The 17,194-nt window shown below is 47.4% G+C and overlaps 1 protein-coding gene across 1 annotated transcript; it reads right to left on the bottom strand.

Annotated features, from left to right (window-relative positions):
- Positions 1–875: 875 nt before the first annotated feature.
- Positions 876–2,040, bottom strand: LOC129734493 (uncharacterized). The gene is made up of 2 exons (XM_055698053.1): positions 1,712–2,040; positions 876–1,372 (listed from the first exon to the last, which is right to left on the bottom strand). The coding sequence occupies exons 1-2, from the start codon at positions 2,036–2,038 to the stop codon at positions 1,097–1,099; spliced, it is 603 nt and encodes a 200-aa protein (XP_055554028.1). The 5' UTR covers positions 2,039–2,040; the 3' UTR covers positions 876–1,096.
- Between the last annotated feature and the right edge of the window lie 15,154 nt (positions 2,041–17,194).

Raw genomic sequence — 17,194 nt, 5'->3', positions numbered from 1 at the left:
GAACCAACTCTAGACGGAGCCCCCAGACGTCTGGCCAACAGCTAAACTACCGAAGGTCTGGCTTTTCTCACCAAAACAGCTACTCTCAGGACAAGGTCTTAAAAACGGAGGGCTTTAAAAACAAGTGGCTCATGTAGGTGCTCCTACGCCCCCCTGCCATGGGCAGGTTCCTCGTGAGACCAAGGTGCTGCGGGGTGGTGCGGTGCAAGCATTAGTTAAACCAGACCAAGTTTACGATGCAAAGGAAATGGTCAAAGTCCTCGGTTTGAATGGCAGAGAGGCACCTGGAAGTCAGCTAGAGGCAAGTTCCGTCCAGAGTGCCGGCTTGCTGCCAGCACCAGCCCAGGGCTCTCCCGAGCAAGTGCCAGGACACCCTGAGGACAGAGGCTGACTCAAATAACAGGCCCTGGGAGCAAGGGCAGCAGAGGCCCCAGCTGGTCAGCAGCTGGAGCGCCAGAGGCACGGGCAGAGGCCCAAGGCGTGGGCTCTGCTTGGCATGGAGAAGAAGGAGCACAGGGGCTCTCCAGCTCTGCCTGCCGGCATGGGCCTTGCCTGCACACGTCTTTCTCCCAGGATGGACCAGGCACAGGCAACCACTGGGGGAACGTGCTCAGCTTTTATTGCTCTCAGAACGTGCCCAGGGTGGAGCAGAGTCTGGCACCACAACGTCCTCGTGGCAGCTGAACGTGTTGGGCGCCGTCCATGCACCCATGCCTCGCGTGCCTCCCTGTGCCACACCCTCTGGGTACCGCACAGGATCAGGGCCAGCTGCCATCTCTGGGGACCCCTCTGCCAGCACGGCGCTGCTGCTCTTGCTGTGGCCTGATGCAAGAAGGGCAGAAAGCCTTGCGCAGAGCCCTGAGCGCCCTGCGGAGGAGGGAGGGCCGTCGCCGTCGAGCTGGGGCATGCGGGAGGGCAGCCATGCCTGTGGAAGGAAGACAAGTGTAGGCAGGGGGCTGGGCAGGTACCGGGCAAGATCCTGCCTGCTCCCCGCCACCGAGAGCTTTCCCCAGGGAGTGGTGGCCAGGGAACGGCCAGCCCCCATGCACGCAGTCCTTCTGCTTTGGCCTGGGTGCACATTGCCGGGACGGCTGGGCTAAGCCTTCCCTTGCCGGGCCAGCGCTACACTCGGGGATGTACCTGGCTCATCCTCGGGCTCATCCCTGGGCGTGGAGCAGGGCCACGTGTTATCGCTCTGCTCAGGGGCTGGCTGCCCCTCCTGGAAACCACCACGGGGGTCCTGGAACAGCTCCAGGAATGAGGGGTGGGCCATAATGCTGTGGATGGCGACGTCTTCCCCTTGGCACAGCTCTTTGCCACCGTCGTCGTCTTCCCGCTTGTCCTCCTCTATGGCTGAGTGCCCTGGCTGCTCCTATGAAAACATTAACAGCCAAAGGAGATCCAAGCATCCGTTATTGGCTACCGGGGGAAACACAGGGGCTTAGGGACATGCTTTAGTGGTAGACTACGCAGTGCCATGTGTCGGGCTGGTTAGGTTTATGGTCCCTGCAGCCAGAGGAGGGCTGTGCGTCACCTCTGTGCTGGGAAGCCACATGCACGTGGAGAGCAAGAGCACAGGCAGGGGATGGAGGGGATGTCAGCGGGCTGACACGGACAGCACCAGCCATCTCCCTGCTGCACATGGCCTGGACACTGCACCTGCCGGCCGTAGCTCGTGGTGCTCAGTGCTGGTCACGCGCCCCTGGCTCACCTGGTGCCAAGAGTCCCAGGACAAGGGAGACCCCGGGGCATCTGTTTCATCTTCTACTGCTGGCTCAAGGTGGGGTGCAGCAGCATCATGCAGAGAGATCTGAGGCAGCAATGAAGCCAGATCTTCCTCGTGCGCTGCTGGGGAGAAAATGGCTGTGCTGGCCTCTCCTTGACGCTCTCCAGACATGGCAGAAGCCGTGTGTTCTCCATCCTCACATTCTGCTGGCACTAGAGTGGCTGAGTTGGGCTCTCTCTGACGCTCTCCAGGCAAGGAAGACTCACTGTCCTGAGATGCTGCAGGTGTTGTTGCTGCAGTCACCACATGCATGGTTTGTGCTGGGTCCCGCTGTTCTACCACTGCCTGTTGGGTCCCTGAATCGCAGTCACAGCCCTGTGCAGGATCTCACTCACGTCCCACTGGTCCTGCAGAGGTGCGGCGCAGGCTGCGGGGCTGTGTGGAGCAGCCGCCTGGCTCTCTGCCTGGGCTGCTGTGGGCTGCTCACTGAGGAGAGGAGATTCCTGTGCCTTTGCCACCTCTTTTCCTATGAGAGTTAGAGGTGCACAGTGCCCCTCTTCCTCAGGAGCGGTTGCCAGGGAAACAGCTTCTGGCTCAGCATCCATGGGTTCCTCTGGGACAGGGGACATGCTCTGCAGGTCTCTAGCTGTGTCTCCTGCTGCCCCTCTGCCTACACTGCTCAGCCAGCAGGGTCCATCCTGGGGAACAGCGTGGGGGTCCTGGAAGAACTCCAGGAATGAGGGGTTGACCCAGATGCTGTGGTTGATGATGTTCTTATCTTGGGACAGCTCTATCATCGTCATCTTCCCAATTGTCCTCCTCACACATGAACCCTGGCGCATCCTATAAAAACATTAACAGCCAAAGGAGATCCAAGCATCCGTTATTGGCTACCGGGGAAAGACATGCGCTTAGGGACATGCTTTAGTGGTAGACTACGCAGTGCCGTGTGTCGGGTTGGTTAGGTTTATGGTCCCTGCAGCCAGAGGAGGGCTGTGCGTCACCTCTGTGCTGGGAGGCCACTTGCATGGGGAGAAGAAGAGCACAGGCAGGAGATGGAGGGGATGTCAGCGGGCTGACACGGACAGCACCAGCCATCTCCCTGCTGCACACACCCTGGACACTATACGTGCCTACAGTACCTTGTGATGGTCCGTGCCCGACACGCACTCCAGGCTCACCTGGTGCCAAGACTCTGCAGACAAGGGAGAATCCATGTAACCTCTTTTATCTTCCCCTGCTCGGTCAAGGTGGGGTATGGCAGCATCATGCAGAGAGATCTGAGGCAGCAATGAAGCCAGATCTTCCTCGTGCGCTGCTGGGGAGAAAATGGCTGTGCTGGCCTCTCCTTGATGCTCTCCAGACATGGCAGAAGCCATGTGTTCCCCATCCTCACATTCCTCTTGCACGAGAGAGGCTGTGCTGGCCTCTCCTTGATGGTCTCCAGACATGGCAGAAGCCATGTGTTCCCCATCCTCACATTCCTCTTGCACGAGAGAGGCTGTGCTGGCCTCTCCTGGAGGCTTTCCAGGCAAGGAAGACTCGCTGTCCTGAGTTGCTGAAGGTGGTCTTGGTGCCATCACCACATGCACGTTTTGTGCTGGGTCCCGCTGTTCTGCCAGTTGCTGACCGAGTCCCTGGATCACAGCCACAGCCTCGTTCAGGACCCCACTCATTTTACACTGGTCTGTGTCCTGCAGAGCCATGTTGTAGGCTGCGGGGCTGTGTGGGGCAGCCGCCTGGCTCTCTGCCTGTGCTGCTGTGGGCTGCTCACTGAGGAGAGCAGAATCGGGTGCATTCATTGACTCTTGTGCTATGGGAGCTAGATGTGCGCAGTGCCCCTCTTCCTCAGAAGGTGTGGCCAGGGCAGCAGCTGCTGGCTCAACTTCCACGGGTTCCCCTTGCATAGCTGAAATGCTCTGTAGGTTGCCAGCTGCGTCTGCTGCTGCCCCTCTGCCTACACTGCTCAGCCAGCAGGGCCCATCCTGGGGACCAGCGTGGGGGTCCTGGAAGAACTCCAGGAATGAGGGGTTGACCCAGATGCTGTGAATGGTGATGCCCTCTTCTTGGGGCAGCTCATTGTCTCTGTCTTCTCCCCAGTCTTTTTCCTTTGGCAGGGACCCTGGGCTGTTCCGTGGCCTTGCTGCCCTTGCCCAGTTCTTCTTGGGGACACGAGCCGCTGCGCTTGCATGACTGCCTGTCCTGCTGGGCTGGGCTTTCTGAATCTCCGTCTTCACTGACGAGATGGCCACATGCTCCTGAAGAGCCTTGTGGTGCTCCCGCAGCGATTTGCCTTTGCACTTGTTTTTGGTGAGCGTCACCTGTGTTTTGAGATCGCGCTCTTCCCCTTGTCCCTGCTGCCCTGAAGCCACATCCCTCCTGCCCAGGGAAGCTGGCACAGAAACCCTGCCAGCAGCACCGGTGCTTTTACGTGCGTCACGCACGTGCTGACCTGCAGAGGCCTTGCCACTCTGGGCCGCCCGGACCTCCTCTGATCTTGCCATCTTCGCCGCACCCAGCCTGTGTTCCCAGTGCCACTGTGCCGCTGTCTGCTGGCTGGGTCGGTGGCTCCCAGTGCAAACCTTGTCCGGGTCCGTACTCAAAAGGTACCTCTTTGTCTCCTTCCCAGCTGTGGCATTGGCTGCAGGGCTGAGTGGGGCATGCCTCCTGCTCTGCACACTGGTGGCTTTCCCCTGCTCACCAGGGATGCCCCGAGTAGATGGGACAAGCTGTCGGTGTCTGCTGGTTGCAGTGCTGCTGGCCTTTCCCTTGCCCTGGGCAGAAGCTGCAGAGGCTGCTGCTGGCAGAGGCGGGAGCTTGCAGCAAGTGCTGGCAGCTCCTGGTGCCCGAGCTGCGTGCACCTTCTGTGGTGCTGCTGCCTGCCTTGCTGGCAGACGGGCTGTCTCCTCCCGCCTCACCCTGATGGAGGGCATTGCCACCCTGCACGCCGGGCTGTCCGTCTGCAAGAGAAGGCGAGGAGAGAGGCTGCGTGACTGTGGCCCTTCGCCCGTGCCCCCGTGTCCCAGCTGGAAAAGCCCCTGTGCCGGCTCCCCTGCCAGCCCCCAGGGCAGCACTCGGCCCCACAGGGAGTTGCCGCTCGGCTCCCAGAGCTGGCTGGGGAGTGCACTGCTCCGGCCATGGACCATCCTGTGTTTTAACCATCATTATTTCAAAAACACCAGCCGCCTTCTTAGGGTCGTCTCGGTAATTTCCTGCAGTTGCTTTGCAATGCTTCAACTCTGTTCTTGAAAACGGGACCGTCACCGTAATGGGTCCTTCATTTCCCACAGCCTGGCGCAGGGGAGCCTGTATCACTTCCCCTGGTTTGGCCCGCTCCCACCCTGCGGCTGGGCTAAAACCTTCTGCCCCACTAAATCGCTCTCCCTCATCACAGCCACTTCCCTGTGTGAAATGTGTGCATTTGATTCGTGTCGATATAGAACAATGCTAGGACCGCAGGATGAAATGTAACCTTCTGTCTGACAGACCCTTGTATAACCACACGCTTAAGAAAAACAGAGTGATCAATGTCTATAGTTCCTGTATCTTGCAAAGAACATCTGGCTACATACCTCATTTCTGTATCTTAAAAAGGACATCTGGTTACACACCCTGATATGCAGGCTGAGCTGCTAACAGCAGAGTGTTAAGTAAGAGAAGTTTACAGGGCGCACGCGTAAAATCTAGGGTCATCCTAAGGGTGAGCCGAGGAAGACTGCTGACTTCATCCACCGACCGCCAGACAGGGGTTAAGAAGACCCTCGGAGATAGAAAGAGCATGCGCCACAAAGTACACGCCTGTTCCAAGGACCCATTGACATAAACCGACCCTTTCTTAGAAATAGCTAGGAATATGTCTTAGTTTAGGAAATATAAACCAAAAATAAACTTTGTACAGCGCGCGTCTTGGTGGAGCGGAGGCTCCCGGCGCACCCAGCGCTGTTTGCTTGCCTCTATTTGCTTAATAAATTGCAAACTTTGATCGTAATCCTATTTTGGGACTAAGTTCTTTTCACACCTGGGGGCTCATCCGGGATGGCTTTGGTTCCTGAATTCTGACTTGATCAAGGAGGGGCGCCCCACCATTTGGTGGCTCCTTTTCGAGTCAGGTCGGGACTAACGCCATCCTGAACCTGAATAAAGGCAAGCAAAGAATTTGATTTTTTTAATGAGCTCCCTTGCTGGCTGCAGCACTGTATGTTGCCCGTAATTCTGCGTGCAAAGATCCGAACGAAGACAGAGTTGTAAGTATTTAAGGCGCATACCGTTCCCTTGGGTGGGATTCGGTTGCCTGTGTGTGTAAGAGTGTGACTGAGACAGAACTTTGTTCCAGAGCCATTGTGGAGGTCTTCTAACCGCGGTTCCAATCTCCCGCGAGGGACTTGGCCGGTGAAGGACCAAAGCGATTCCTATAGGATTCGTGGGTGGGTGGTGGGTCCTAAACCCCCTGCAAGACACTCCTACTAAGGTAACCAAGGGCTGTAGGAATTGCCACAGTAAAATTCCTAGATGGGCCAGACAAAATCGAAGACCAGGGACCACGAGAAAGGGAGCAAATTGCCAGACATACCACCAGAAAGTCCATTAGCAATAATGATTAGAAATTGGAACAACAATTCCATATTGTTGGCCCCATAAAAGGAAAAAGTAAATTAAAAATGATCCAGTATTGTATGGTAGAATGGCCAAAGGAGCCTATAAGACCACATCTCTTTTGGCCTGTTTTCGGTTCTTTTGAAGACTGGATTTGCCAGGCCTTAAATATGCATGTTAATTCAAAGGAACCTTTTAGTCAGGAGGAAAGTGATTATGCAGGATTATGGATCAGGACTTCACGTCCTTTTCCAGCCTCAATACTTACACTAAAAGCAGAAGAAGAAAAACAGGAAAGAGAAAAAGATGATAAATGGGAGCCATTAGATAACCTACCACCTCCATATCTTAACAATCCACCCCCGGCGGCAGCTCCCCCTCCGGTGGCCGTGGTATCTCCACCAGTACCACCGTTGCCCCTGCCTCCACCACCAACAGCACCGGAATTAGATCGACCCCCGGCTGCACGTATGAGAAGTAGGACTGCCGTATCTGAGGGAGCTTCTCTGTATCCCTTACGAGAGGTACCCCTCGGAGGCAATCAGGGAGGCATCGGGTTTGTGGCAGTCCCATTAAATACTACAGATGAAAGAAATGGGGACCCTGTTAGGTGATCCCTTCGGAGCAGCTGAAAAACTGGACCAGTTCCTAGGCCCCAATACTTATACTTGGGAAGAAATACAGTCCGTTTTAGGGATCTTATTTACTGCTGAGGAGAAGGGAACGATTAGGCAAGCTGGAACGAGAATCTGGGAAAGACAGAATCAGGCAGGACCCCCGGGAGACCACAAATGGCCAAATGTGGATCCCCACCGGGATCATCAACAACCCCAAGGAAAACAGAATATGAGGGACTTGAGAACATTAATCATACAGGGAATAAGGGAAGTGGTTCCCCGAGGGCAAAACATTAATAAAGCATTTAATGAACAACAAGGGAAAGATGAATCTCCAACAGAATGGTTGGAGAGATTAAGGAAAAGCCTACAAATGTATTCTGGAATTGATCCGAGTACAGTGGCCGGAACCACGCTCCTTAGATCACAATTTGTGGCTAGATCCTGGGGGGACATAAGAAGGAAATTAGAAAAGTTGGAAGACTGGCAAGAGAGAGGATTAGAAAAGTTACTTAGGGAAGCACAGAAAGTATATGTTAGGAGAGATGAGGAAAAACAAAAAGCAAGAGCCAAAATCTTTGTAGCAGCAGTAAGAGAAAGCCAGAGAAATAAGACCCCGTCTGGAGAGAGAAGGGAAAAAGGAATAGAGAAAACACCCAGGGGACAATCTTATCGAGAAAGATCCACAATTCCTGTCTGTTACTATTGCAATAAGAAGGGACATGTTCGGAAGAACTGTCGCAAGCAGGAACAGGATGAGAAAGTATTCAAAGAAGAACAGAGGTGTCAGGGGCTATATCTTCTGGGGACTTCAACATCAACAGAGCCCTTGATAAAATTATTAATCGGTCCCCATAAGGAGGAAGTTTTATTCTTAGTGGACACAGGGGCTGAAAAATCCACTATTAGAAAACTTCCAAAAGGAATAGAAAAAGGGAAGAGTTATATGTCAGTAGTAGGGGCAAAAGGAGAACCTTTTCAAGTACCTGTCTTGAAAGATGTAGAAGTAGAAACAGAGAAAAAAAATTGTCTTAATGGTTTACTTTTGCTCCCTGAAGCGGAGTACAACTTACTAGGAAGGGATCTGATTTTGAAACTAAACTTGAGGATTCAGAGTCAAGGGGACAAACTGCAGGTTAAATTTCACACTTTAACACAAGAGGATGAAGAAGCCATTAACCCTTCAGTATGGTGTAAGGAGGGGGAAACTGGAAAGATAGAAATGGGCCCCATAAAAGTGCAAATAATAGATCCGCATTGTCCCATTAGAGTCAAACAATACCCTATACCAGTGGAGGGTCGAAAGGGATTAAAACTTGTACTTGACAGACGTCTGGAAAAAGGAACTTTAGAACCACGTATGTCACCTCATAATCCACCCATCCTCCCTGTAAAGAAATCTGATGGGTCATACAGGATGGTACAGCACCTGAGAGCTGTCAATCAGCAAACAATCACTAAACTCCCTGTAGTGGCAAATCCTTATACTTTACTGAGCCATCTATCTCCCAAACATACTTGGTATAGCGTAATAGATTTGAAAGATGCCTTTTGGGCCTGCCCCCTGGGTGAGAGATCCAGAGATTATTTTGCCTTTGAGTGGGAGGACCCTGAAACGGGATGAAAACAACAATTAAGATGGACTGTACTACCAAAGGGGTTTACAGAATCACCAAATTTATTTGGACAAACTTTAGAGAAAATCTTACAAGATTTTACATTACCCAGGGAGGCAAAATTATTGCAATATGTGGACAATCTATTAGTAGCAGGAGAAACTGAAGAAGGAACCCGAGAAACTACTATTAAGTTGTTAGATTTTCTAGGAGAAAAGGGATTAAAGGTGTCTCGATCAAAATTACAGGTTGTAAAACAGGAAGTGAAATATTTAGGGCATTGGCTGAGTAAGGGAAGAAAGAAGTTGGATCCTGACAGGGTATCTGGGATCCTAGCCTTAAGACCCCCACAAACTAAAAAGGGAATTTGGCAGATATTGGGATTATTAGGATATTGTAGGCCATGGCTTGAAAGCTACAGCGAAAAGGTTAAATTCTTATATGAGAAATTAATAACCAGCTTCAGGGATTCACAGAAGATGATCACAAATTTGAGGAAATAAAAAGGGCATTAATGCAAGTGCCTGTATTGAGCCTCCTAGATCTGGGAAAACCTTTTTATTTTTTTTGTGAATACATCAAACCAGACAGCATATGGAGTCCTTACTCAAGACTGGGCAGGAATTAAGAAACCCGCGGGGTATTGTTCTAAGTTACTTGATCCGGTAAGTAGAGGATGGCCTGCTTGTCTCCAAGCTTTGGTCGCTACAGCATTACTAATAGAGGAAGTTAGGAAGATTACCTTTAGTGCTCCTTTAAAGGTGTATACTCCACACAATGTCAGAAGTGTTTTGCAACAGAAAGCGGAAAAATGGTTAACAGATAGCCGGATCCTAAAGTAGGAAGCAATACTAATTGACTCCCCTGACTGAGAACTGAGGGTAACCTCTGCTCAGAGTCCAGCACAGTTTTTGTTTGGAGAACCATCGGAGAAATGACAACACAACTGTTTAGAGGTAATTGAAACCCAGACGAAGGTAAGGCCAGATTTAAGGGATACTGAATTGGAGAAAGGAGAAGCACTGTTTACAGGTGGCTCCTCCCGGGTATGGAAGGGAAAATAAAATCAGGCTATGCAAGAATTAATAAGGACCTAGAACCTGTGGAATCAGGACCTTTGAGTCCATCATGGTCAGCTCAGGCTTGTGAGCTGTATGCCCTGTGAAGGGCCCTGGAATTGTTAAAAAAGGGGAAAAGCGGGACTATATTTACAGATTCTAAATATGCATATAGGGTGGTCCACGCTGTTGGAAAAATTTGGGAAGAAAGAGGTTCAATTAATACTCAAGGGAGGAATTTTATACATCAGGAATTAAGAGTAAGAATTTTAAGGGCATTAAGAGAACCAAGGGAGATAGCAGTGGTACGTGTGAGAGGACACCAAAAGGGATTAGATTACCAAACCAGAGGAAATAATTTAGCAGATAAAGAAGCCCAGGAAGCAGCCTTGAGGACTCAGGACGTAGCACAGGAGGAAGAAAGACAAGAGGAAGAAGAAAAGAAGTTTAGCCCTGAGGAACAAACAAAATTGGAGAGAATAGGAGCTAAGTTAGAACAAGGAAAATGGACCCTGCCCGATGGGCGAGAGATGTTGCCAAAAGCCTATGCTAGGCAAATATTGGAACATTTGCATGCACAACACATTGGGGTACAAAGGCGTTAAGTGATCATTTCCTTAAACAGTTTGGCTGCATTGGGATTTTTGAAATCGCAAAGCAAATCACACAGGGTTGCTTAACTTGTCGGAAGATAAATAAGACAGTGTTTCGACAAGTAGCCATGGGGGGGAGAAAACCAGCTTGCAGACCTTTTGAGAAAGTACAAGTTGATTTCACTGAATTACCAAAGGTAGGGAGGATAAAATATTTGTTGGTAACAGTAGATCATTTAACACAATGCGTAGAAGCTTATCCTGTAGCACGAGCTACGGCACAAACAGTGGTAAATATTTTATTAGAGCATTTGATACCTAGATATGGGATAATCCAGTACGTTGATTCTGATCAGGGCACGCACTTTACTCCCAAGATAATAAAATTATTATGTCAATCATTAGGTGTTCAGTGGGAATACCACATTCCGTGGCACCCACAAAGCTCGGGGAAAGTAGAAAGAATGAATCAAACAATAAAACAACAATTAGCTAAGTTAATGATCGAGACACAAATGCCCTGGACAAAATGTTTACCATTGGCACTTTTAAACATAAGAACTAAACCACACAGTGAGACTGGATTATCGCCATATGAAATGTTATATGGCATGCCTTATTCTCAAGGGATGCCTCTAGGGAACAGTGTAGTTGAGGATCATAGTATCCAAAAGTATATCATTACCATCGGAAAGAGATTAAAAGAGCTGAGAGAAATTGGGATGATGGCTCAAACACCACCTCTAGGTTTTGCAATGCATCAGTTGAAAGCGGGAGATGAGGTGTTGATAAAAACATGGGAAGAAGAAAACCTATCTCCCCTCTGGTGATTTGAAGAATCAGTCAGCAATATGCAGGTGGGCGGAGGTTATCTTTATTCGGCAGCGCTGGGTGCATGGGGGATCGCTCCACCAAAGTCATGCACACCGAGGGGGCTTTTCAGTCCCCCCTTTATACAAGCTACTCAGACCTATTCATTAGTTTTCCAAGAAATTGTTTATATATTCATTACAATTCTGAGAATCCATTTACATATCTCGTGCCTGCGCAATGTCCTTGAGGAGTTGTCTCTACGCAGACTCTATTCCTTAGCGGCCATGTTTAAAGTCTCCATCTTCGCCACATCGCATGTACAACAGGAATCTAAGACAAAATGTCCCTTCTAAAGGTAATCAACCCAAGGACTTAGCAGTCTGTGCATCCGTCATGTGGCAATAAGGGTCCTTGGACATTTCCCGACTTTCAACTAAACATCGGTGTGTCATCCTTTAGATAAGTGGTACAGCATTCACTATTCACTGGGAAGGACCTTTTCTTGTTTTATTAACTACAGAAACAGCTGTAAGAACTGCTGAGAAAGGATGGCCACATGTTTCGCGAGTAAAAGGTCTGGTGAAGGAGTGGAAAATAACATCGGAACCAGGAAGAACTAAACTAACCATCAGAAGAACTTGACGAAGCCTTCATCAAAGAGCATAAGCTAAGTTGCTGTGGGAATTTCATTGTAATTACTCCTGTAGAATTAAGCAGTAACCGGGAACAGTTAAGAGCCAGTAATGTATTAATGTATACGAGGATTGACAAAAAGTCGTACCCTCTCAAGCCCCTGGAGAGGAGCCGGTACTAGTGCCTGTCCGTCGTGTAAACAGTGTTGTTTATTTTTAAGGGCTAAGTGTTCCAAATGTTTTAAGTATATTACTTCCCCAGGAGGAGGACAGGAACACTATCTAAATAACAGCTTAGAGTTTCAGTGTATTCGGTACAAAGCCACCCCCCCCTTCCATAACCTACCCTGGGTAAGGTTTTATTGTTGTTGATTTAATCAAGAAGTGTTTTTAGGAAATAAGAGGCAGTAATAAGCTATCCACAATATATACCAAAATTTTTGGGACGCAGCATACAAATTATCTCATCTGGCTGTTTAAAAGAGGCGATCCCTTAAGATTAACGAAGAGGGCAAGACCGCATAGGGAACTGGTGCTGCGGCTTGGAAGGTCTGCCAAGGGCTGCAACCCCTTCGGGCTGTGACCATCGATCGCTATAGCCCTTACCGGACCTCTTCTAGTCCTGCTTGGGGTGAGTTCCTTAACCCAGGCTACGACCAACAACTGCAATCAATGTATAGTAACTACTAGAAGGGGACGGGTAAGTTCCCAAACCTTGGTGTCTCATACGGTCTATGACTGTAAAGACCAGAAAATAGGAAACTGCATTCATAACCAAACCCAGTATGCTCTGTGCAGAAAAGGTAACAGGACCGTCTGCTATGATCCAAAAGAACTCCCTTCTCAGTATCGGGTGGAAATTAAGACAAATTCGGAAGTAGGTAGATTAATTGGAACAAGTCGGGTTATAACCAATTTGAACACGTCAGTATCAGTAATCTTTGATGCATGTGATATTATAGATGATGATCCAGACACTAATTGTGGGAGTTTGGAGTGGAGACGGTACTATAGTAATCAACCAAAATACATCTGCCCCGGCGGACATCAATGTCAAATAAACCCTGATCATGTACCTAGTCAAACCGCGAGGTATCAATCGACACACCTATGCCGAAGAAGGGGATGGTCCTGTGTATGCTGGGATACTGCAGGCTGGGAGTATGATAATCCACGTGGAAGTTTACAAGCTTCAATCACAAGGGTACAAACAGACAGTAATTGTACAACCCGTACCTGCAATCTAGTAAATTTAACCTTATAAATTTAGAGATTTGGAAACAGAAGAAAGTAACCAAAATTGGACTTAAGATATATGGACCTGGAAAAGACCCGGGAGTAGTTATTAATATGAAAATCAAAGAAAGGATAAAAGAGTCAGTGCAACATAGACTGTTATTCAACTCATTTTATCATGAAATAGAAACAGGAGTAAAATATGAAATTCCCACAGTTGCTAAAAATCTATTTATAAATCTTGCTGAAAACATTGCTAAGTCATTGAATATAACTAATTGTTATGTTTGTGGTGGAACAAATCAAGGTGAACGACGGCCATGGGAGGCTATGGAGAGCAACATCAGCAATCCCCAAGCATGGGAAACAATGAAAAAGGGTAATAGAAAACAACAATGGGTACTCCAAACGAGTATAGTTGGAAGACGTTGTTGGCAAAATCTAAAAAACCAAAGGAAGACAAGTAGGCAACCTGGAGTGTGAAGGAGGTTACCTATGGAATGAAACTCAGAATAGCTGGGATAAATGGGGAAACCCACGGGAAATGAATCATCAATTTAAGAACTGGACCAATGGAACAAACACACCCAACGGTTGGCCAACTCCTGAAGGACGTTACTGGATTTGTGGCAAACTAGCCTATGCATATTTACCAAAGAACTGGACAGGATCCTGTGTATTAGGAACTATAAGACCCAGTTTTTTCCTGTTACCCAGAGTTCAGGGAGAGCGATTAGGGGTCCCAGTATACGCTGAAGCTGATGAGCTAAGGAAAAGGCGCCATAAACGAAGCTTACAAATGGAAATTGGAAATATAATGAATGGCCTCCTGAAAGAATCATTGCCTATTATGATCCAGCTACGTGGGCAGAAGATGGATCCTGGGGTTATAGGACCCCAATATATATGCTTAATAGAGTAATTAGGCTACAAGCTGTAGTAGAAATAGTTGTAAATAAAACCGGAGATGCACTTGGATTAATTGCAAAACAAAATACCAAGATGAGAACCGCTTTGTATCAAAATCACTTAGCTCTGGATTGTCTGTTAGCACAAGAAGGAGTCGTCTGTGGAAAATTTAACCTTAGTAATTGTTGTTTAGAGAGTGATGATGAAGGAAAAGCCGTAAATCAGCTGATAAAAGAAATGAAGAAAATTCCACATGTCCCAGTTCAAACTTGGAATGTAATCAATCTAGAAGGATTGGGGGGGGGGAAATTTATAGGCGGTGGTTGGCTTACTAAAATTGGGATCATTGTATTGGGGATATGTGGAGGATTGCTAATCATTCCATGTTTAACACCTTCTTTTACCAAATTAATACACTCGGTTATACAAGGGATACAAATATCAGCGGTACCTGTTCACCCAGAACCAGGGAAAGAGAAAACCCATTCCCTGATGATAATAAAACCAAAAAAAGATCCAAAATTGACACCAATTCGACAAGTGTTGACTCGACTGGAAACAAAAACACAAATCAATACCATAAAAAAGAAGATGGGGGATGGTGAAATGTGTTCATTTGCTTCGTGTCGATATAGAACAATGCTAGGACCGCAGGATGAAATGTAACCTTCTGTCTTACATACCCTTGTATAACCACACGCTTAAGAAAAACAGAGTGATCAATGTCTATAGTTCCTGTATCTTGCAAAGAACATCTGGCTACATACCTCATTTCTGTATCTTAAAAAGGACATCTGGTTACACACCCTGATATGCAGGCTGAGCTGCTAACAGCACAGTGTTAAGTAAGAGAAGTTTACAGGGTGCACGCGTAAAATCTAGGGTCATCCTAAGGGTGAGCCGAGGAAGACTGCTGACTTCATCCACCGACCGCCAGACAGGGGTTAAGAAGACCCTCGGAGATAGAAAGAGCACGCGCCACGAAGTACACGCCTGTTCCAAGGACCCATTGACATAAACCGACCCTTTCTTAGAAATAGCTAGGAATATGTCTTAGTTTAGGAAATATAAACCAAAAATAAACTTTGTACAGCGCGCGTCTTGGAGGAGCGGAGGCTCCCGGCGCACCCAGCGCTCTTTGCTTGCCTCTATTTGCTTAATAAATTGCAAACTTTGATTGCAATCCTATTTTGGGACTAAGTTCTTTATCACAACGACATAAACACAGTTCCCATTTAAGTGATTAAAAACTGATAGAAACCGTTTATCAAGAAACCAGTTTTACAGTACCTTGTTCTTTTCACTCCCGGTTGTTGCTGCAGGTCTAGAAAACAGAAATATATTTCAGTACTGAAATGCTTACATTGATTAATGAATAACACTACAGTTGCTTTGAAAACTTCATTTCAGAAGTGAATTAAACTAAAATCTAGTATAGTAACTTTGCTAGATATAGTTCAAGACTGAAACAATTATTGTGTACTATTATGTCTACTGGAAGGCTAATTTTTCCACAAGATATTAAGCAAACAGTTGAAATAACTGTTCCCTAAACTTCACGCAAAGTGACAGAAATCTTACAGCTACAGACATGGAGCTCTACGGTTACGTGCATTCCCTGTTTAATACCAGGGGTTTAGCTCTCTTCAGTACTGAGAATCCTTCTCCTACAGGTCAAAGAACTGTAATTTTGGATTCTCTGGTGTCCTGCGTCTGGCTGGGATGCAGTTTGTTTTCTTCACAGCAGCCCACACAGCGCTGTGTGTTAGATTTCTGACCAAAACAGCGGTGATAACACACCAGATTTTTAGCTAGTGCTGAACAGTGTCAACAACTTCTCTTTCTCACTTTGCCACAACCCACACAAGTAAGTTCAGGGTGGGCAAGAAGTCAGGAGGGTACGCAGCTGCAAGAGAAAAGGTGGAGCGGGGAGCAGGGCAAAAAATCCTGAGATACCTGCAGTGAAAGAGGAATTTTGCTTTTCTGTAAGTCTCTCCTCGCCCTTTTTAAACACATGTAATACTTCTATGCCTGTGCACACACTCATGTAATTAATCAGAATTTGTGCACGTGACCTCGTTGTTGACTTGGCCAGCATGTTCAAGGCACTCTAAACAAAAGTGAAGTGTTTGTCAACACAAAGCGCATCAGGTAGTGTGGTCACACGAAAGAATAAGAATCTTCATATGCATCAGATTTGCCAAAAAACCCCAAATACAACAAAAACCCCAAACTTGCCTCCAGCTCTCAGGTCAGTTTTTATCAGTAAGTTTTATTTTCAACATTCCTTATATGCATACCTTCCTTCATCCTCAGATGTTTCACTGGAAGTGCTCTCATCCGGTACTTGACCATGATTGCCACTGGAAGAGCTCATCTGCTGATGAGCCTTCTGCTTTGAAGGCTGTCTTTTACTTTCCTTTGCACCTTTGGCATTCAGGGCAACTTTAGTGCATTACACAGAAAGAAAGAAAAAAATCACCGAGTGAGTAGGTTTGCAAAAAGTATTTCTGTGAAACAGACATACTTAAGATGATGTCCAGAAACAACTGAGACGACAAATATCTATGATAAAACCACAGACTTGACTGCAAAGATCATGGAAGATGCCCAAGTGCTTAAAAAACCTGCCCCTAGGAGTGAGGGGGACACACGGAATCTGAGCTAGATCCAGGTTAAGCTGGACTATATCCAAATAGCCACGGTACAGAAAGCATCTAGAGCAGAGATTCCTTGAAGGACAGACAGGAAAAAACTCCTGCTTAGGTTTACATAAAAAGATGTGTGCCTTCTTTAGACTTTTGAGACCGGTTCGGTAATATCATCTTCCCCTGACAAAGGGCATATTAACTTAATGAAAACACCAACTGCACGGAGATCACTAAAATCACCTAGAAAAGGGAGTAGTAGCAAACCCCAAGTTCCTACTTTTCTTTTCTAGGTGGCCGTTTCCTACAAAAGTAACTGCTTTTTCCAGGCTGCTTTTCTTCCTGGTTTTGAAGATGCATTTTGCCTCAGTATTAACATGTAAATCACAGGAATTTGGGTGGGGTTTGTTTTCTTTTTTTGTCTCCTTTTCTTTTTTTAGAGCAGGCAATAAAATTGAACCTCCATCGTGAGCTTCGTGTTTTCTAAAAAGAAATTTTCTTCGCTTTTTGAGAAGCAGTGGACTACTCACTATGGCTTTCACCCCTGGGGAAACTACTTCAACTACTACAGTATTAGAAAACCTAAGACACTTACATAGCACTACAAATAAGAATTAGAGATTATTTCCTTAGCTGACCCTTTCATTGGCATTTTAATCAATTTTGAGCTCTCCCCAGATGAAAAACTCTTTTTGTTTTTTTCTTCTATAGTGTTTTCATTCTCCATTTTCAAACAGGCGTTCTTCCTTAGAG

This window comes from Falco cherrug, chromosome W (genome assembly GCF_023634085.1).
Source record: "Falco cherrug isolate bFalChe1 chromosome W, bFalChe1.pri, whole genome shotgun sequence".
Taxonomy (NCBI): domain Eukaryota; kingdom Metazoa; phylum Chordata; class Aves; order Falconiformes; family Falconidae; genus Falco; species Falco cherrug.
Note: the sequence above shows the minus strand (reverse complement) of the source record. Positions and strands in the feature narration are given on the sequence as shown.